We start from the raw sequence: 22,832 nt of genomic DNA, 5'->3' as shown, positions 1-22,832 counted from the left end.
GGAAAACTTGCGTGTCTTCTCTTTGGACCTCCTATTTCCAGGCCAATCCTTTCTATGGATGATAATAAGAAGTGGGTTTCTTTAGCTTAGCAATTTTTTTCATTATTGGTATGATTTTAATAAATACTATAGGATACAAGCAGATAGTCTAAAGTGATTATGGTAGAGGAGCTTAAGAAGTTACCAACATTCATCCGGGGATGTCATAACTGACTGAACAGTCATTTTCCTAATTGGTTGGTTGGGTTTTTTTTTAAAAAAAAAAGCCTAAGCATCAGCTGGTTTTTGTTGTTCTGTGCTTTGATTCTAATATTTTGAGGACTGTAATTTTTCTTTTGTTTGTAGTTTGCCGAAGTAAAGTTGTGCAGATCTGGTTCTATAAAGGAATTTAGATACTACTTCAGTAGAATCAGTAGTAATAGACACACACTGCTCAAATACTTTTAATTATTTATCCATTGTTGTGTAGTGAAACAAATCTGAGTACAGTAAGCTTGCCTAGCGCTCCAGTGTGTGCCAGATATAAGGCTAAAGAATAAAATGACTGCATGTATAATTAAACAAACTATTTGTACTGTAGTAAAATCAACCCTTAGCTATATGCTTTTCACACTTTACAGTATTAAAATGTCACAAAATGATCTGGAGCACCTAATATCATCATTTAGCTAAATTCCTTTTTCTGGAGTTAACTTCTATATGCCTTCAAAAGATTTAAGAAACGATACTTGTAAGTTAGTTGCAAAATCCCTCTTGCACAAAGAAATTTGTTCTTACCAAGACTTTGCAACCTGATTTTTGGATACAATATGCCATATCCAAAGCCCCTGTTTGCTTTATTGCCTTCTGTACTGTCAAGTCTTGAGTTTGGTTGGGTTCTGCTGTAAGCATTTCTCTTGGCCTGTTCTGCAGCCCTGCATATATCCTCATTCAAGAAGTCTGTATATTTAGAAGTAAAAGCTGGGCATTAGATGCTTGTACTTGATTTGAAATTACTTTTGTTGCAATGTCTATGTAACTGTCTGCTGTAGTGTAGGGTAACCTGAACTTAGCTCAGGTATCACAAGCAGCTTCGTTGCAGTGTGAATGAAAGGTGAGGCAGCACATGCAAAGTCCTGTGCTAATTTGGTCTGACAGCTACTGTCAAGAGTTAACATGTTTGTATATCAGTACTGCAGTAAAAGCCTTCCCAGCTTTTTATTGGTACACTTAAGTAGTTTTTGAGGTTTTACTTTTCCCCACGGTAGATGTTCATAGTGGTACATGAAGTTTTCTGTTTGTTAGTTGGTTGGTTTTTGTTTTTTTTAAATGCTAAACAAATAGCAAGTGGAAGAGATTCTTGATTACTGGAAGAAAGCAAAAGTGAAACCTGCCCTCACAAAGTGTAAGAAGGATCCATGGAACCATAGGCTGGTCAGCTGCATCTCAGTTCCAGACATACGAAGGACAAGAACATGATCACGAATGGTCAGCTTGGATTTGTGAATGGGAAATTATGGTTGGCTAACCTTGCAGCTGGGCATCTTATCATAGAAGGCTCAACAGGCTGGGGCAGGGAGGGAAGGAAGGCAATCAGTGGATGTTATTTATCTTGACTTTAGCAAGGTTTACGACACTGTCTCTTGTAACATTCTCACCAACAACTGATGAAGTATGGGCTAGGTAAATGGACAGTGAGGTGGACTGAAAACTGACTGAAGTGCTGTGCATCAGAGCATTTGTGATCTGAGGCATTAAGACCAGCTGGAGACCAATCACCAGTGGAGTACCTCAAGGATTGATACTGGGTCCTATATTGTTTAGCTGTTTCTTTAATGTCCTAGGTGATAGGGCATAGTGGGCACTCAGCATGTCTCAGATGATACAAAACTGGGGGGAATGGTTTACACCAGGTGTGCTGCCTTTCAGATGGACTTGGATAGGCTGGAGAAATGGGCTGACAGGAACCCTACGAAGTTCAATAAAGGGAAGTACCAGGCCCAGCATCTGGGGAGGAATAACCCCATGTACCAGTATACACTGAGGGCCGAACAGCTGTGAAACAGGGTTGCAGATGGCCTTGGGGTCCTGGTAGACAAAAAGCTGACTGAAGCCACCAGTGTACCCCTGAAGCAAAGAAAGCGAACAGTATCTTGGGCGACATTAGGAAGAGCACTCCCAGCAGGCTGAGGGACGTGATCCTTCCCTTCTCCTTGGCACCGGTGAGGCCACATCTGGAGGGCTGTTTCCACCCTTGAACTCCCCAGTGTGTATGAGGAGACGCTGAGAGAGCTTACATTGTTCAGCCTGGTAGAGATAAATTTCAAGAGGCTCTGTGTGTGTCTTACCAGCATGTATAAATAGGTGTCCGATAAGAGGGAGTAAAGAGGCAGAGCAAGACTCCTCTCAGTAGTATCCAGAGATAGGCTAGGAGGCATGAACTGATACACAGGAAATTTCCACTTCAACATAAGAAAACATTTTTAATGCCAGTGTGGTCAAACACCGGAACAGGCTGCTCAGAAAGTTATGGAGTCACTGTCCTTGGAGATGCTTATAACCTAACTTGATGAGATGTTAAGGAACTTGCTGTAGTTAACTCTGATTTGAGCAGAGGGTTGGACTTAGATGATCGTCAGAGGTCTTTCTCAGCCTCAGCAGTAGTGTGATCTTGTGATCTGAATTCTAAATGACCTCTCACCACTCCTTTCAGGTGAAAGGAAGAGAGGGTTTCTTTACCATGTTGACTCTAATAGTTGGTTTTATAAATCTTAATTACTTACATAACTGTCAAATACGGTTTCGTTGGTTTTGCCTGATAGAAAATATTTGCAGTGCTTAATTGGAAAAATAATTTCTTTCTAAATTTGTAAGTTTAAAAAACCATCTTTGAACAGTTTTAAATTATGCTGAACTGTTTGCTTTGTTTTTCAGCCATTCTTACATTGGCCCAGATTACAGTGTGCAGAAGAACACTGGAAAAATTTCTCTAGAACAGATCGATGCTGTAAGTCCTCTGTGTTTATTGAGTTATATGTTGATCTATAACTTAAAATTCAAGTACTCTATGTACATACAACATATAAAGCCTTTATCTTTTTTGCTTTGTAACACTTGGGAACCACTTGAACAAAATTGTGATAAAGTTTAAAATAAAGCAGAATTAACTGAAAATGCATTTAATCAGGATTTAGACTGGAGCTATTATGAATTGCTTAATTTGCTACTTAATTTTGTGAACTTTCACAAATACCTAACATAATTATGAACAGTGTCTAACAGAATTTTCATATTAAATAATTTTGCAACTCGTGATGTTTAGTTTATGATTATTGCATTGCAGTATTAGTCTTTTCAATACTATTTTTTTTTACTTTTGAGTTACAGAAGGGTTTTTCAAAACAAGGAAGTAAATACAAATGATTGTAATACCACATCAGTGGTGCAGAGGCAAAAACACTTTACAACTACTTTATCTGAACTTTATAAATCATGTGTGTTTTCAGTGTCCATCTTAACCATGATAGTGGTTCCTTTGGTAGTGAATTCCATGGCATAACTCAGATGTTAAAAATGAAAATGCAAAGCCCAAGTAAACTTGAATGTTTCGGGTTTTTTAGTCTCTGAAACCTTGCTTTATAAGAAATAATATTCTTCAGGGAAAAAAAACCCCTGCAGATCAGTTGCAGTGGATTTTAGTCCTGCGTATAGTTTTTCAAAGACATTTCAAGAAAAATACCCATCCCCACCTGCAACCCCCAAAAACTCTTCACAAAAGTCACCTTGCCATTCCAGAACCTAACATAAGGGAGAAGCAAGAAATACTGTAATGGAACTGTTGGTATGTTTTTCCTGACAGCCTTAAATCTGTGTTACTTGTAGCTGAAGATAGTCTGATACTACCACCTGTATTACTCTGTTATTGGATTTGATGGCTGCCAGACACGCTTGTGTTATCGGTCCCAAGGCACTCTGCACGTGCATGTCTATTCTTCCAGCCATTGGCATTTTCAAGTGGAGCTGATTAATAATCACAATAAACATATATCCTACAAATTAAAGAATCAGTATGCCTTAAACACTATTTTTCTCTTGACAGCTTTCTGTGAAGTCATTCCCTCTTTGCATGCGCCAGTTGCACAAAGCCCTACGTGATAACCATCATCTCCGTCATGGAGGCCGTATGCAATATGGACTGTTCTTAAAAGGCATTGGCTTGACTCTGGAACAGGCACTGGAATTTTGGAAGAAGGAATTTGTCAAAGGAAAAGTGGATGCAGACAAGGTAATTCATGAAATGAAAAGTATCTAAATATGTGAATGTGAGGATGTGGTTAATGTGTACATTGTACTACACGTTTGAATAGGTGCTTGTTAAAGTAGATAACTGGGCAAAAGGCATAGTAATGTCTTTTAAAGGTGGGGGAGTGGTTCTCTTTGTTTATGATTTTATTAATTTTGTTGGTCATTCTCCTGAAGCATAGGGAAAAAAGGCAAGCCCCAAAGAGGCTTTCTATAGATGAGGACTAGAAAAATCTTACTTTACCACTAAATCACTAGGAAACCAATGTCCTTTGGTGAAATACACTTAGTATGTGACTAAATTAATACACCCGGCAGGTAAGTGACCACAAACAGTACTATCTGAAAGGCAAATTATCCTTTTTTTTGTTGGTTAATAAAAAAAAAAATAAATTGGACAGCTGCATATGAGGTGAGCTTGCCTTAGAAAATTTATAGTCTAAGAATAAAAGAAGAAACTGGAGGTGAATGAAGATGGAAGAATATGTTCAAGTGAGAAAATGCTGTTCAGTGCAGTGGGCAGTATTATATTAGTCATTGTCCTAACACTTGCTAATATTTTTGAGAGTATCAAGAGTGTGGAGAGTGTAACATACATGTGCTGTCTCTTTGAGAGTGTGAAAAATGTATGCTAATTTTTTCAGGTTTGTGGCCTGCTCCTTACCTTGAACGGTGTATGTAGAATCGAGCAGGTTTTCTGTCATCAGTCCGTGCCTAGCCTGTGGCATGCGTTGGAACAGAAATTTCAGACCTTATATCAGTTTTGTTTGGACTGTGATACTTTGCATTTATTTTTGTGAGATCTCGGCTTTCCAGAGTTCTGTGAAGTATTTTGGAGTGTTTGGTAGACACTCTTTTGTTAGTTTAGGTTCTCTGGGGCATGGCTATTTATAGAAGATACAGGGCAAAAAGTAATGCTTGCTACAATGAATTATGGTACGTTTGTCTCTTTCAAGTCTCAGAAGATAGATCAACTGTCTGCAGATTTTTTGGGAAGGCGAAAGAGATTTGAAGGTATGATTTGAGTTGAGTACCTAAATCTCTGTAAATCTAGCTCCTTAAATTGGTTATGATTTAAGAGTAGATAGATATTTTGTTAAGAAAGAAATCCAAAATCCGTTCCCTGACAAAGATTTCAGGAAAGGATTTCAAGAGAGGTAATAAATTTTGCAGTTGAAAGCCAGTTAATTACTACTTGTATTAGGTTTGTGTGGCAAGGTTTTGGTAGCAGGAAGGGCTACAGAGGTGGCTTCTGTGAGAAACTGCTAGAAGCCTTCCCCCATGTCTGGTAGAGCCTGTGCCAGCCGTCTCCAAGATGGACCCGCTGCTGGCCAAGGCCGAGCCTGTCAGCAACAATGGTAGCACCTCTGGGGTAACATTTAAGAAGGGGGAAAAATAACCTGAGCAACTGCCTCTAGAGAGAGGAGTGAGCAACAATTCTGCAGCCCCCCAGGTCGGTGCAGAAGGAGGGGCAGGAGGGGCTGCAGGTGCCGGAGCAGAGATTCCCCTGCAGCCCGTGGTGAAGACCCACGGTGAGGCAGGCTGTGCCCTGCAGCCATGGAGGTTAACGCTGGAGCAGATCTCCACCTGCAGCCTGTGGAGGACCCCACGCTGGAGCAGGTGGATGCCCGAAGGAGGCTGTGACCCAGTGGGAAGCCCGTGCTGGAGCAGGCTCCTGGTGGGACCTGTGACCCCATGGAGAGAGGAGCCCAGGCTGGAGCAGGTTTGCTGGCAGCACTTGTGACCCCGTGGGGGACCCACACTGGAGCAGCCTGTGCCTGAAGAGCCGCACCACATGGAAGGGAACTGGGCTGGAGCAGTTCATGAAGAACTGCAGCCCATGGGAAGGACTCATGTTGTAGAAGTTCATGGAGGACTGTCTGCTGTGGGAGGGACCCCACGCTGGAGCAGGGGAAGGGTGTGAGGAGTCCTCCTCCTGAGGAGGAAGGAGCAGCAGAGACATCTGATGAACTGACACTCATTCAGTGCTACCCCCGTTTCCCATCCCCTTGCACCATTGGCAGGGAGGAGGTAGAGAAAATCGGGAGTAAAGTTGAGCCTGCGAAGAAAGGAGGAGTGAGGGGAAGGTGTTTTTAAGATTTGGTTTTATTTCTCATTACCCTATTCTGATTTGGTTGGTAATAAATTCAGCTAATTTTCCCCCAAGTCAAGTCTGTTTTGCCCATGATGGTAACTGGGGAGTGATCTTTCCCTGTCCTTATCTTGACACCCAAACCTTTAGTTATATTTTCTCTCCCCTGTTCAGTTGAGGAGGGGATAGAGTGGTTTGGGTGGGCATCTGGTACCAAGCCAGGGTCAACCTGCCTAGTTGTGTGTCAGGTTGTTGTTGCCTAGGTCAACTAGTATGCTAGTTGAGTTCAGGAAAATGCAGATTTTTCAGTTGCAATTTCCTATGCTTAAAGGAAACTGAAAGAATAAAACCAAGCTATCAGAAACAGTAACAATGTAAATATATACATTTACTATTTCAATGTAAGTATTTATTATTTCTGTTTTTAAAAAGTCATTGTATGAACAGGTGTGATTACACCATAGGTATATGCACATGTAGGACAACATGTATGCACCTTGGGTCTTTTTTTCAGTGACAGGGTTATAACTTTATAGCATCTCCCTTGATAGGCCCTAGAAATAAATGAAATTTTATGATCCTGTGTCTACCTTTGACAGTTAGAAAGTATATTGTGAATGAAGTAAGGAGTTGTAATTACTGCATTTTTCACAAGCAGGCTGCTACTTCCATGTAATTTTCATTCTTCTTAAGTTCTAGATAAACAGCTTCAGACCGGGGTAAAAAATAAGCTGATTTTTCACAGCTGTACCTTAAGTCAGTAGCCTGTAGGTTTTCATAGTAAAATGTCATATAAGGTTTAATGTCCTGAAAAAATGAAAATTAATAAAGTTCTTCTTGGTACTTTCTTCTTTTGACATTTTTATTTTTTGACACTCATGCCATTGTTCCTTTCCTGTAGAGTGGAGATAATTGTACTTTTTTTGTCTTAACAGAGCATTGTGAAGATATATGCATTATACTTGCTAATTATTTGTTCCTGGCTGTTGTATTGCAACAAGGGAGTGTTCAATTTGCTGCAGTTTCAAAATTATGTGTTTACATTAATCTTCAGTGGCTGCAACATTTATGTCAGTTCTGAATCCTAAGAATTCTTGGCAGACAACTTCAGTCTTCAGCAGGGAGTGAGTTACCTTGAACGCACCAGTGGTGCACTGGAGTGCTTACCAGCAGGCTAAGCATAGGCTTAGCACAAGGAAAATTTGCACCAAAAAGAACTCATCCTGTGCCGTGAATCAGTGATGTGAACATACCCCTGGGCTCATTGATAAAAACTTTTCTACAGTGTTTTTAAGAAACAATATTTTACCTTTAAAAGTAAAGTGTATTGTAAGTGAAGTGTGAAACCATGTATTCAGTGGAAAAAAATTTAAAATAGTGCCTACAAAGAAAGCACTGAAACTAGTGGAGATCCTCTGTTGGGGGGCAGATGATCACGTACTGGCATGTTCACAACAGTGACAAATACAGAGCACAAAATAAAATTAGGCACAGTAATTAAAATTACTGTGTGAATTGCTAGGCTAAGAGTGCCTAAATGGTAAGTTATTGTTGTTGAAATGATAGGATCAGCTGTGAAATGGTGGTAGATGTGTTGCTTCTTACGGATTGGTTATGCTAGTGGGCTTCATAATCTCAAGTGTTATTTTAAGGCTGTTTTGTTTTTTTTTCTGTAACATGTAATCTTACTCTAAATAGATATTAATTCCCTTAGGTTCATTCACATCCTGTTCTTGCTTAAGAAGCAACACCACCTCACCACCCCCAAAATAGGGAGGTAGCTCCAGTATGCTTTTAAAATACTTGAAAAAAAGAAAGTAATAAGATGAATGAAGAGAAGTTAAATAGTTACAGTATAGTTAGTTGTAAAAATGCTCTGGTAAGTTGAAAGTAAAATCCTCCTGTAGTGGAGATGATTATTTGGCTGTTACTGTTTGTATCTATTTGTATGATTAGCTTGTGAATGTGAAATCAGAGACTTGAAAGATCATGTAGTGTTTTGAACAAAGGAAAGAATGAAAGCTGTATCAGTTTCTTTAAGGCATTATTCAGTTACTTCTTTAGCAAATAGCCTGGAATTAAGGTTTTGATGCAGATGGATGGGTTTAAGGCAACCCACCACTTTTTTGCTTTCCTTTGCTACATATATACTTGTGATATATATTCTTTTTCTTAGCAGTATTTGATGCACAGTGATGGGAAATGTTCTCTTCTAGTACTCTGATTATTTACCATTTTTTACAGAAGAGACAGTTGCTAGTTGTGCACTTCTGTGTTGAAAAGTAATTCCTTTGATAATTGCAATTTGATATTGCACAGATTTTTATTATTGTTGCATATACTACTGAAGTGCATCTGAAAATTGCACAAGAGTTTGTCTCTTTCTTTCTCTCTTTAATAAATCTCCAAAATTATGCATTACTATGTTTACAAAATTATCCTTGTGACATAACAGCTTTCTTGTCCTTGTGACTTGTTAATGTGAGTGAGACATGGCTCTTCAGCTGCTGTGTTCTAGCACTCTTTCCTGGGGGATGTGGTGGCATTCAGGCTAGTGAAGCCTTTTATTCATCCTGACTTAGCTTTCCAGATCATCCTACTGCAGTTTCATATGGCTTGTTGTTTTCTGCAGCGGTTGGTCGCAATGGCAATGAGCAGGATGTTTTCTAGTTGTCAGAGGCTCCTGTCTGAGGTATGCCTCTGCATCCCTTCCTGCTGGTAAAGGTCCTCATGACAGACATTCTCCTGGGAGACGCAAGAGGAAACATTACTCACTTAACCTTGCTCAGCATCTGTGACTGGGGAAGAAGCAAACCATTCACAGTGAAGCTTTTGAGCTTCAGTTGATTTTTAATATATTCTAGATGTTTCTTACACATGTGATGATCATGTATGAATCTGAGGACAGACAACTTGCCAGCCATATACTGCATCAGTATGCAAAGGAATAAGTCTCTACTCTGTTAAGAAGTGATGAGGCTTCAGGATGAAGATACGTCCCAATGAGATAGTTTCAGTGACTGGATTTTCCTGCCTCTTCCATTTCTTTTCCAGATGATCTTAGGGAGGTCCTTGAATCTGGATTCAGGAGTGAAGCTTTACCTTGATTGCAAACAGCTGGTGGTGAATGTTTCTACCAGGGCCAGCTAGAAATTCCATGAGGGGGAGCCTGGACTGGAGACCTCCTGAGGTCTTTTCTAGCCTGACTTACCCTGTGATTCTGCATACAGGTCTGAATACAGGTAGAAGCACATTTCTGTGAGGACCAGCCACTAGGGGGAGACAAGATCATAAAGAATAAACAAATATAATGTAGAGATGTAAATTAGAAGTGCTTATGCTATAATGCTTTGTAGGTCTATACAATTATAAAATAACTCCATGTATTTAAATGAAAATAGAAATAGTCACTTCATAATCTGCAAGGCAGTGCTTTTCAGCGAACAGGACTATCCCCAGTGCAATTTATAATGTTTGGATGATATGGTGGTTCTTTGAAACAACCTCCACCTCCTTAAATCCCTAGGAATATTTTCTTTATCGGTCGGTTGGTTACATTTGGTTTTGCTATTTTACTCTCTCATTTGTTTGAGACTTGGGGGTTGGTTTGCAGCTAGATTGTTTTTTTTAGTTGCCCTCTTTATATTGCGTAATGGTGCCTACTGTTTCGGGAACATATTTTGATTCATAAATCAGAAAAAGATCTTTGTTCTGTCACATTCTTAATTAGAATTCTCTAATTGAATGTCATTTGCTACTTCTATTATTCAGTTATTTAAACTTTACAAATCTGCAGCCTAAAGTGACATGTTGAACAGCAAGACACAATATTTAACCTCTAAAGGATAAAGATATAATCAGATTACAATCTGATCTTTTTTTAATTGGATGTCAGTAGTACTATAATGCAAGTAGATGGCCAGGCTTGAATTTTCCTGAGATGTATAAAGGCTGTTATAGAACTTTAAGAAAATGTTTGCTGTCTTCGAGGATATAAAAAAAAAGTAATAAAAATGCAGCATATATTACCTGTAAAATCTTATCCCTCTGAATTCTGTGGAAGTGGAAGAGTATGTCGTGGTACCAAGGCATTAATATAGTTAAGCATATTGCCTTTGTTTTCATTGGTTATCAGGGGACTTAGATAGTCTTGATTAAATTCTCTTTTTGTGTTAAACTTATCATAAAAAGAAATAGAATTTTTTTTTGCATTCTACCAGTGAATGTAAAAATTAGCTTCAGCAGAACGACTTGCTGTCTGTATTTCTCTTTCGTTATTTGGAAATTGTCATTTCATTCTCTAGTTTTAGTGAGAAAAAACAAGTGAATTTTAAAGACTGAGTGAATCACTTTTATTCTGTATTGGCAAAATGACATTCTATTCATAACATTATTATATGTTGAATGGCTATGCTTACCTAGCTTACCTTTCTTTATGCTCAGAAAGTCAAAATACTTTTATGATATGTTTCCAAATGTTTTTTGTATTCTACAAACAGCTCAGGTTAGAAGTGATTTAATTATCAGAAAAAACATGAAAATGCATTTCCATGTACATGACTCATTTTGATTCCCAAACTTACTGTTGAATTTGCATTAAACCTTTTCCTTAAATGCAAGTTTGAAGAAAAAAACAGTAATGTGCAATTGTTACAGGGGTTTCAAAACAGTAGGTGGTCCAAGTGATCCTAGGCATGTAGGCTTGAAATAAAAATTAAGATTTAATTTTGATTTCAACCCCGAAGGCTAAAGAAACAGACTTTCAGATTTCACTATTCCCAAGTTCTTTTGTGTGGTTTTGGTTTGGGGTTGGTGTGTTGGTTGGTTGTTTTGCTGTTAGTATAATCCTTTGTGGCATTCCTCTGAACAGCCAGGTCTATGCAATCAGAGTATTTGTGCAAAACTGAAGTGACTCAACCAAGATGCTAGTTGTTAGGAGTTGAACAGTCTTAAAAATGTCCATAATCTGAACTCACGTCAGTCACATTAGTTTTGAGAAATCAGCTTTATGGTAGTGAATCAATCATCATGAGATCTACTCCTTTCATATAGTTTCCTTAATGTTTTGTTTGCATAGAAATTGAAGCTTGGATGTTAACAGGTGCATTGTTCAAATGGGACATAACTGTTGTTGAAAGTGGTATTTCATGTGAAGAGATGTCATGCTGAGATCAATTAGCTTGCATGATCTTGACTGAAGAGGATAGTCTGCGGTTTGTTTTACATTTTAATAAAAATTATGCAGAAGAAGTTTTTGAGTGAATTTGTTTTATAATCACAATTTATACAACTAGGCATGAGAATGAAAAGCATGACTTGAAGCCGTAAATGCATGGATTGTTGTTGCATCTGAGTCAAGCTGAATTAGTTCAGCTTTCTTGGTTGTAGCTGGAAAAAGATGTTTTCTTTCCTTTGGCTATGGTAATTTGCTAATAAGCAGCAGTGTGATGTTGGATGCAAATAACTGAAAATCCTGAGGACTTTACGCTGTGGACAGCTATTATTCTTCTCCATTCGGTTACATATGAATGGTTAGAACTGCATCTGAAAATTAGGAATTTCCTGCAAAACTTCTGTGATCTGCCCATGGAGTTTAGTCCAAGTAATAATAATATCCGTCCTTAGCTGAACGGAAATAACCTTCAATTGCTATTAAAATTGGGTTATTTTTGGCATTAAGTGTATCACAGTATGTATGTTAAGTCTCTGCAAGATTCTTGTTATTATATATTATTTTGATTTAAAGTTGTCTTTTATTGATGGGAATTTGTCCTTTTGTGTCTGTGTTGGCATTCATTTATTCTTGTTAGCATTGTATTCCCTTCTCTTGTGGAGCACTGCAGAAGTTTGAATCAGATGAGTAGTGTTGGCATATTGCTGAAATACTAGTTTGCTTTGATTTCTTTGGTTTTGTATACCTATTAACCAAAGCAGTAGGAAAGAGATCTGTAATGGATCCTGGAAATAGGAGGGCTGAGAAAGCATGCTTATAGGAGTTGTATTTGATTGTATTCCAAGTGCGGTACTTAGGGATATGGTTTAGTGGTGGACTTGGCAGTGCTAGGTTAATGGTTGAATAACTCTTTTTCCAGCCTAAATGACTCTGTGATCAAATGCGAATAACTTCTTCCAGAGTCCTGTTAAATTCTGCTAGGTCGTAGGAAGGAGCTGGGATAAGATTCCTCACTGACTGTATCAAATGTAGAGAATACTAGCAAAGCCTGTAAACGTATAACCCTCACCTGTGGCTAGGGGCAAGTCACTACCAGCATTGTCAGTGTTAATTCTCTTTAGTGTTGTGGACGCAATCATTCTGGAAAGGCTGCAGAAAATTTGCTCAACTCATTAGAGCTAGAGATAGCTGTTTGCTTCCTGTTTAATTAAGCATCGTGAGATCAAATCAAAATAGTTGGAAGTTGTTTGCATCAGACTGATTTTTTTTTTATTAGGACTTACAGTTAAATAATAATATGGAATTGCTGTCACTAAAAGTAACATGCCATCTTGTATTTATGGACATTACTGCATGATGTGATTAGTAATGCAAGTTTTGCAAAGCAGTTGGTACTATTTCTACTTTTCTGCCAGACAGGAAATCCTGACTTTGTTGCAAAGGTATTTACCGCAAACATCTATGTTGTTCACAATACTTGGAGAAATGTGTGCAAGTTTGTAGATAATTGCTGCTCTGACCTTTTTATTAAATGAAGAATATAGACATGTGTACCGCGGCTGTTTCTCTCGTAGTCCATTTTAGGGTTTTTTTTTTCAAATTAAGCAAGTAAATGAAGCACATCATAGTTCCAGTTGACATATAAGAAGTCAGATGATGAGAAATCGTATGTGAATGTAGGAGTAGATGTTCTTTGCGATACATGGTAGAAATGTCCTACCATTTCAGCAAAATATGAAAGTAATAATTTTTTCACAATTTCTGCCCATATGCAATGTATATTAATCATCACTGAAAAGATATTGTTAACTTACGACTTTATACAAATATATAAATGAATGAATATATATATATATACTGTGTGTATGTACCTGTATAAATCATGTGGAGGCTATATATGCATAACTGTATGCAGAATTTTTAAAAATTGGAGTAAGAATAGTAATACCTGGTAAGTGGTGCATAATGTTGTGCTATTGAATTGAACTAGTTAACTTGGGTGGTATTTAACCTTGCAGGTAGAATATTCGCTGCTAAAGGGAAACTGCAACTTCACTTGGCTTTCTTTCAGTGTACATGAGAATTTTGTTTTGCTTGCCACATCTGAAGTTCTGACCACTAGAAGGAACAAAACCAAACCAAAACCTTAACATTTTTATTTTTTTTTTTTACCTTTTCACTTGTAAGGATGTATTTTACTTTAAAACAATATTGCCTGACCTTTTAAACCCAAAGTCCTTACCAGTTTATTGGTAAAGTTAAGGATACTAAAGAGAAATTATCTTTGGGACATAATTATGTAGATTTAAGAGAGCACTGTAGTTTATTATACCCTGTAGCTAATGTAGATGCATATTAAACTCAAGCATATTTTTGTGTATTTCCCTCTGAAACTTTCTTTTCTCAGGCCTTAAATTACTAATCAGCATACCAGCGTATCTTACAGCTAAGCATACTGAATATTGACAAGAATCTGTTTCTCTGTCATTTTATATAGTAACTTTTTTCATAAAACAGTATTTTTGTTACAGAAACTTTTTTAAAAACCCTTAGAATTTAAAAAAATGTTAATTTTTGTATAACAGAGTCAAAACCTCAAAGCAGTATTTCTTAAATTAAATATGCCTAGTATAAAAACATTATTTTTCACCGTAGTTTTGTTTCATGGGTGTTACTTAGACCACAACTGATGATTATGTGCTAGAAAACATAAAATGATTCTAGACTATGATATACTGGGAAGTTACTGTCTGGGCACATAAATATTCTAGGAATCGCAGTAATAAGTAATATATGATATATATATAAATATAAAAAAATAGTAAGAGCTCTGTGTGTTGCTCTTTCACTGCAAACACAGTCCTTTTTTCGGTTGCTACCAGATTTCTCAGTTATTTCTGTTAAAACTGGAATTCTCCAGTCTTTGTTTTGAAGCCAAAGTTATGGTGGTGTTTTCCTATGATTATTCACTTTAAAGTACTTTAATTTGTTCAGCCTTTTTTTTTTTTTTGAACCTGTTAAACATGTATCTGTCTTTTTGATTTTCAGTTTTCATCATCTGACTTACATTATAAGGGAAAATTTTGAATGGTCTTTCATCCTGTGGCGTGTCTTAGGGACGGAGAAGAGCTCTAGCTACATAATCTCTCTTCCAGGACATTCATTACAGTGCTGGCATAATTTTAGTGATGTTTTTTAATTGTACTGTACTACCATGAAAAGAAATAGGAATAGTTTCCATAGTTGTTCCATATTAGGCACTGAAATCTGTATTTAGTAATCTAGTATATGAACAGGTTAGCGATAAGGTTCTTGCACTGAGAAGAATGAAAGCAATAATTATCTTTCCTGTACTAAAACTAATCTGGATTAAGAAAATCTGCTCTCTTATGGCTTGTTTCATTCCCAGCAACACACGTTCTCTTCCCATACTTTAGTATCTTTTCAGAATAGAATGTATAAAAATGGATGTTAAAGCTAGACTTTCAATTCTCTAAGATTCCCTTTGTACTCTTGAACCGCTTTCAAACTTGCACTTTATTATCACTGTAGAAAGACCATGTACTTGTCAGAAGACACTTCTGTTTTATTAGCCATCACAGCAGCAGCAAGGAAGTCTGTGACATTTAAAGAAAAGTAATAGATGGGTTTGCCTATCTGGTTGCCAGATTTCTGTGTCACTAAATGTGGTCTTTAGCAGGCTCTGTTGAACGCCTTCTTAACCATACAGCCCTCTCTTGACAGCCATCTGCTGAAAAATGCCTGCTGTATGTTGCCCCACACACCACCAATAATGTATTTAAGCTCTTCAGCTTATTTACCCCAAGTTCTGGGGTTTCTGAGATGCAAGTCTGTTCCTCTGTATCTTTTTGTTAACTTCCAGAACAAGTTGAATGACACAGCACGTCTCTTTCAGTTGTGTTCCTGTGCTTTTTGAACAGAAAAGTTTTGATAGAATGGTTTATTAATCTTGATATAATTGTTTGAAAGAATATTTTAAAATTACTTTAGTCAATGTTTAGGTTTTCTGTTATCGCATAAACTGCCTTTGAAAACAAAACCCAGAATCCTGTGTACTTGGTCTTCTCTTTTGATAATGTGCAAGTAATTGTTGTAATATCATATAGCTGTCATATTCCATTTGTCTGTATTCAGCCAGTAAATTTCATATTCAGCCATCCAGAAAAGCAGCATGTTGCATCAAATGTGCACTCCGCTGATATACCGCTTAGCCACGATGTAAATAAAAATGTATTTTTACTTTCAGAATTGGTTTAACTTTCTGCCGCATGTCTTTGAAATCTATTGAATCTCATGAATAAAGACAGGGCAGCTCTTTTATATGTTACTTGTGCTATGCACAATTTATGTTTCATAAATTTAATATATTGACTTAGGGAAGTTGAATTACTATGATAGACCTTAAGTATTTCAACGTTATAGAGGTTACTACTTCTTGAAAGGAGGTTAGGTTCTGATTTTATATTGACATGTACAGTGCTGTTTCGCTGTGAAACTGAATTCTGCATGATGTGGTGTGCTCTGAGCTTTTCCTGTTCCCGATGTCCCTTCTTAATTAAGTCCACTCACACAAGGAGAAAAATCTGCTGTACACTGGGGAGCAGAATTTAGTGGTCTTTATGGCAAGTTTTGCTGTTTAAATTTCAGTGTTTTTTTTTCTTTCATTTTCTAATTAATCTACTTAATGGAGTTGAGTTTGGGGCATGAGGACTGGGGCAGTACCAGTGAAACTGAGGAATTTTTTTTGTAAACAAGAAAGGTGGGTTGTTTTTTTTTTTTTTCTTAGGTGGACTACCATAGTTGGACTCTTTCTTGTATTTTGTTACCAGAGTTATTTCCCTATTTTTAGAACCTTACAGCAGGCACTAAAAAATGGGGTGCACGTTACTTTTCCTGAGACAGTTCAAAGCAGTCTGGCAGTAGAGCTTCTTTATTTTTGTTTGCCTTTTCCCTGCAGTTAATCATCTTTTAATTAATGATGAATTAACAATAGTTTTTTTTAAAAAAAGCAAAATAGTCTTGTGTATTAAAAAGAAGCTTTTTTCTGTCATTGAATGCAGAAAGGCTCATGTTGTACTTGCAGTCAAGAGTTCAAATATGTCTTGATTATGGTGCACTCTGTGTATAACATAGACTATAAAAGGGTCTTTAACAAGCAGTTCTTATTATGACAGCAAGGACTAACATCTGGTTTTCTGCACTTCCATTTCCTTTGATCATCATCTTAAAATGTGATTTTTGTCCTTTATTTTGCTGTTAATAGAGAATTTTTTTTTTTCCAGCAAACTTTTTGCAGAGGGAATGCAGGTGTTCTTGAGCCAAACTGTGCTGTTCAGAGAGCTCTGATACTTAGTTTATGTTCAAAAGGGTAGGCAAGCATCAAGTGTCTGTACAGTTTTGTGTTTTAATACCTTGGTTTTGTCATTCTTTTATGACTGCAACAAAAAAGTGAAATGTACCTATTTCAAGAGTAGACTTCAGGAATAGTTATCAATCTGAGGAAACGTTTTCATTACTCAGCCTCCTTACAGTTTTGTTTTAAGAATTATTTGATTTTTTTCTGTTTTAAATTTTTTTTTCTATCTACGCTTATATTGGGGATTTGTTGGTATGGCGAGACATTATATGATTGGAGACTTAATATCTTTCTGTTCTGACCATGATCCTTGTCCAAGAGGTTTAACCATTTCTCAGTAAAAGGCAAGTTTTTTGCCAGAGTTGTATCACATTTTGATAACTTTGTCACTTGGATTGTTTGAAGGGATATTCTTCAGCTCAAGATACTTTTGAGTGATCTCTTTGAGTGATGCTGCCGCTTCTGCAAATCTGAGGCTTAGGGTAAAATTGAATTTCTTGGACATTACTGTATCTTGTTACAGACTAGATTGGGTCAGTCACAAGATTTCTGATGAAAGAGGACTGCTTTACTGGTGGCCTGTTAGAACCTGAGGGTAACAGCAATTTACCATTCGATCTTGGTGATCAGTGAAGAAGGCCTGCTTGTGTTTTTTTAACTCACCTTGCTTCTTATATACTTTTTGTCATCTAGTGCTGGACTTGGTTTCAGATGTGGTTCTGATCAGTGTGTAGATTAAGGAGTAACAATCTGTAAAGGATTCTTAATAACATTACTACACTGCAAAGGTGCTTGCAAGGGCATGCAGTAATAAATTAATGAAGTAATTCAGTAATATAATCAGTCAAAGATAGGGAGCTTGCTCAGGTAAACTCCCTATGCGATATGCATGGTTTTAAAAGGGAAGAACACTTCTGTGGTTTAAGTAGTCCAAATGGTGTGCAAAACCTTCCAGAGTCTGCCTCAAAGATTGCATATTTAGGGAATGCTGCGTAGTTCAACCAGCTTGTAAAATACAAACAATTCAGTGAGCACATGAGGTCTTCCACTGTGTCAGGAGATGATTGTTCTTTGAAAACAAGACACTTCAGCTGTTGTGGTGAACTTGCTTAGATCTTTTGACTCTCTGGAAAACGTACCAAGTAGCACCAGAATATTGGATAATAAGACAGACTTCCTTGGATTAATTCCAGTATTCTGTCTTTGTCCAGAAGTCTTTGAAATTGAGACCACCCTAGCATAGGTGAATTGTAGCCCGTGCCAGCAGCAATGCTCTTCAAGAGCAGATCAATGCACTGTCCTTTGGACTCACTTCTGGTGCTGTGGTTGAACAGGTGTCTGTTGTTTTAATGCCAAGAGTCCTGTTCAAAATGAGGCAGGTCCGGCTAATTTTGATTGCCTGGAGTGGCTGAGACAGTTTTTCCTCAGGACTTCTCTCATTTGTGAGTTTCTCTTCTGCTGTTCCAGCAACCTGGGAGTCATCATACCCTATTTAATTTCCAGTTTTGTAGTATGGCTGGTTGGGTAGCTTTGCTTTCTGACATGCTCTTTCTCCTTCCATATAGGAAAAATTATCATTACTAGAATGAAGGAGCCTGCTATGCTAGAGTTATATGATAATAATTAGACATGATAACACATTGGACTATTTTCTGTGAAGCAGAAGATCCCAAATATTTAAGGGACGAGCTGGAGCCAAGTGTGGTGGCTCTCCTCTAAATCTCTTTGAAAGTCCATTTGGCTGCTGCTGTGGCCTATAACAGTCTGGTCTGCTGAATGCCTCTGTCTTTTCATCCACAGCTTTAAGGTGATGTGACGGGCTATTGAGAATAAAACCTCCGTCAGCATGCAGTTTGAACCTCATGTCCCAGTCCTGCATTTTATTGCTGATTGGTCTTATAACCAGAGTCCAGTTGGATATATTTCAGGATTCTTCACGAAGTGACAACATGTCTCCATGCTGACGTCAGTTTTCTTTCCTATTCTTTCCCTATATGTTACATTTTTATTGTACGTGCTGATCTAGGTTACAGTACAGAACATCATATGTGAGCACTCTTGTTTAGAGTACTGATAGACTTTGAATAAGCGGTAGGAATTTAGGTTTTGGACTTTGCAAGACTCTCTGGCCAGTCTTTGCCCATCTTCCCTGAAAACCTGTATAATATGTGCTGCAGTGTTATGGATGTAAGTATGGATTTCTCCCAATTCTGATACACTTACTGATTTTCTTTTCTCGTTGTTATGTGTATTCTTTACACTGAGATCCTAAGCTGCCGTTACAATCAATAGAGATCTAGCCTAGCCTATACAGTCAATAGTGTCTAGAGAATGATTTATTTAATGAGCCTCTAGGTGCCTACCTTAGGGTAAATTTAACCGCTCCCGAGGCCCCTCTGATTGCATTGACCTCCATTGACAATAATGGGAGGTGTCTGGATTTAGATGCCTGGAGCTGAATCTTCTGTAGATGTGCACAGTTAGTTACTGTTCTACTTCTGTTTAACTTTGTTAGTCGTTTTTTATTGTACCGCATGCCACATTTCTGTCTAGTTTGCAATCTGTTAACACAGTTAATCTCTTTCAGTGATAATGCTTTGTGCTCTCCTTTGTCTGTGTATGTTTTGGGGACTTTTATTCTGTCTGCCACTTCTGATGAAATGAGTAGCCCTGCTAATTTACTGCTTATCTTCTACTAAAAGATACACTTCCCTCAGTTAACTTCTCTGAATATTGAAATGTGAGAAACACTGATTGAAAAACATCAGCAGAGCAATCTGAGAGGCGTTGGTGTGCTTATAATTGATGGAGTACCAGAAGTAATGGTGTGGGTTTTTTACCTGACTGATGAAATCTCTTGGTTTAGAAATTAGTTATTGGACATTTTTTCATCTCATACTAAACTTTCTAAATGAGAGTGTTATGGAGTAAATATTTAGTAAAGGATTCAAGATTGTTCTCTCTGATGTTAGAATGACTTTTCTTGAGCTCCTTAAAACTGTAGAGAATGGTCTGTAGAAATCTGTTGAAAATAAAACATGTTTACAGTAATCGGATTTATTGTTTATTTATTATTTGAAGGAAAGTGCCAATGTATTTTTACAGATACTTAAGAAAAGCACATACCTCTTATGGTGTTGTCAAATATTGCCATTTTAATTTGGCCTTTGTTTTAATTTTGTTTAAAATGAGACTAGTTTCTTCTATTTAAAAACAAAGTGACAGAAGTTTGCATCACCTGTTCAGTGTTAATTATCATCTAAAATACTTATTTTCTTGCTATAATTTTCTTACACATCTTGATTATAATTCATAAACATGACTGTATCTTTGTGTAGTTGTTTCATTTTAAATGACGAGGAATTTACACCTCTATGTTCAGTAACACTCTGAACTACCATCATGAAACTTGCAATATTTTCAATAAGATGGTGTATTAATTTGTTATTGGAATTCTGATATGGGTGAAATTGTCACCCACAAACTGATTTTTGTCGTAAAATGGCAGTTCTTTTTCTCAGATTTTTCTTTTTTTGGTAGTCTTACTCCCTGAAAATTTTGCAGTAGGTTAAGCAAATATTTAGGAAGAATAATGATTCTTGGGAGGACAAAACCAGTGATACTCATAGCTATGTAGCATTTTTATCTTTTTCTAAGTTTGTATTTTAAAAAAAATATTAACAACATTAGAGAAAATGACTAGTATAGTTAGTGGAGTACTATGTGAAATGACTTGCACATTGCAATCCCATAAAAATTAGGAGATTAGTGCAGTGTAATATGGAAAGGATTTATTTCTTTCAGATACATCTATTGTTTTATTGAAGAAAAATGCTATGTATAGGTGATATTATGCCAAGGAGCTAGGGCATTATGCTAAGGGAATCAGATCATGTTCTGTAGAAACAATCTTCAGGCAAAGACTGCTCTATAATTCTGTAATCACAAAGACATTTCAGTTTACTACAAGTATAAATGAGTCAAATATTATAATAATCACTTAGTGTTGGTATTTTTCTACTCTTAACGGTGAACATTAAAATGAAGTCATAATTTTACATGCTTAAAGTGTTGTTTAAAGTAGTTTTTAAAGTATCTTTCACCTTTATGACCTCCACAAGCTGTTACACCCATGGAAACTTTATTTTAGTGTCAGTCCACAAAAGAACAGTTTGTTCAGTGCCATTTTCTTGTTCAGAGACTTCAGTTTGAAATCAGCTCCTCCATTGTTTGCTCCAATCAATCAAATCTGAATTGAAATATCTCTTCTTTGGACCTGGAAAGTTTTGAAATGCCTCTTCTGTATCTGAATAATTTCAAATAATGTACATGAACCATTAAGAGACTAAAAAAAAAAAGAAGTATTGATAACTTAGATACAGAAAGAAATACTGCAATGTCTTGAAGTAGCTAATACAATCTTTCATAGATGGCAAAGTATGTGTCTAAGAAAAATCACGTTGTTATAGGAGAGATGGCTTTAAGATGTGTTGTGCTGGTAACTTTATGCAGCGTCTTCAGGCAGAAGACAGCCTGCTGTGGTTTATTTTATGCGTTTCCTAGTTCAAAGTCTTGGTCCATGTAAATGTGTGGAAAAACAGTGTACGTAAATTGTATATTTAGCTAAGCTATATTAAGGCAATCTTAGACTGCTGTAAATAAAAGCCTACATTGTCACATTTTTGCATGAGTAGTCTGGGGTAGCTGAAAAACTAGTTCATCGGCCACGCAGTTTACACTCCTGTGGGTAGTATACAAGGAGATTGTTAAACCTTTTGATTTCCTTATGGTAGATGGAGCCATCACCAAGTTGCCTTGCTTCATGTGGGTTGGAAAACCTGAAATTGGAGAGGAAGAGGGATTTTTTTGTACTTGATTTGAATCAGTCTGTAATGACCACCACGCAACTTACTAGAATTTTCTGGCTTGATCTTAGCTGATATCTCTGATCTGTACCTTTAAGGAGAAACTGTGCTATGGGTTGAGAACTTAGGATAAATTGAAATTTTTTGTTGTTGTTGGCAGATAGAGAAGCATTTATTTGTGCTCCTAAATGACAACTGTGCTTGGGAAAAAATAACCTTAAGATGAGGTTATTTTAAGAGTGAGCTTAAAAAAAAAAAAAAAAAAAGTTGCTTGGAAAAAGATATGCCAACTAAGCAGTGTCAGCAGTAATGATTTGAGCCTAGGAAATGGATGAAAAAGTGAACCAATTATTTCAGAAGATACACAAGCGTGTGCGATAAATTTATGAGTTTGAAGCAGTTATCCATACAGGCTCAACAATTTTAGACAGGAAATTATCCAATGACTGTTTTAAAAAAAAAAAATGGTTAAACCATTACTTCTTCAAATTTTGCAGAGTTGGAACTAATCTGGTGGCCAGCCAAGAAGCTAGACAAAATTACTGCAGTCATTTTGCTTAGTTGTTAGGCTTTAAATAAATAAATCTCCCAGTACTGTAAGGAATAGAAGCATAAAAACTTACATGAGTATATAAAAGTAGTTAATGTGAAACATGAAAGTTTTGCAGAAGTGTGAACCTGAGCACACAGGGCTTGGATGACCTGTCAGCAAATTATTTTCCACCCTAATATGCACACTGAATATCAGAATTGGTAACAAAATTTATGGAGGACCTAGTTCTATTTCCAGATACTAATATGCAAATATGATGAGTGATAAAAGGAAGGTAACTCTCACTGATGACATGATACTTACTCTGTGGTGGTTGGAATGCCTCGGGAATGTCAGTTGTTATTGTTCTCTTTTGAAAGTGTATTCAGTTGTATCAAATTGACAATTACGATTCACACATGACCTGTCTTTCTGTTTTGTTCAATGAAAACTTTTCTTCAAAGGAGAGCATATACCTGCCAAGTGGCCCATTTGATGTACATCATAATTCC

General features: G+C 37.0%; 1 protein-coding gene across 1 annotated transcript in view; it reads left to right on the top strand.

The window, feature by feature from the left end:
* PRIM2 (DNA primase subunit 2) overlaps positions 1 to 22,832 on the top strand; it is a 125,372-nt gene that overhangs the window by 76,042 nt on the left and 26,498 nt on the right. Inside the window, exons 9-10 of the mRNA XM_040598522.1 lie at positions 2,914 to 2,986; positions 4,079 to 4,264. Coding sequence (XP_040454456.1) covers positions 2,914 to 2,986; positions 4,079 to 4,264 — 259 coding nt within the window. The remainder of the gene's footprint in view (positions 1 to 2,913; positions 2,987 to 4,078; positions 4,265 to 22,832) is intronic.

This window comes from Falco naumanni, chromosome 6, assembly GCF_017639655.2.
Source record: "Falco naumanni isolate bFalNau1 chromosome 6, bFalNau1.pat, whole genome shotgun sequence".
NCBI classification, from domain to species: Eukaryota; Metazoa; Chordata; class Aves; order Falconiformes; family Falconidae; genus Falco; species Falco naumanni.
Note: the sequence above shows the minus strand (reverse complement) of the source record. Positions and strands in the feature narration are given on the sequence as shown.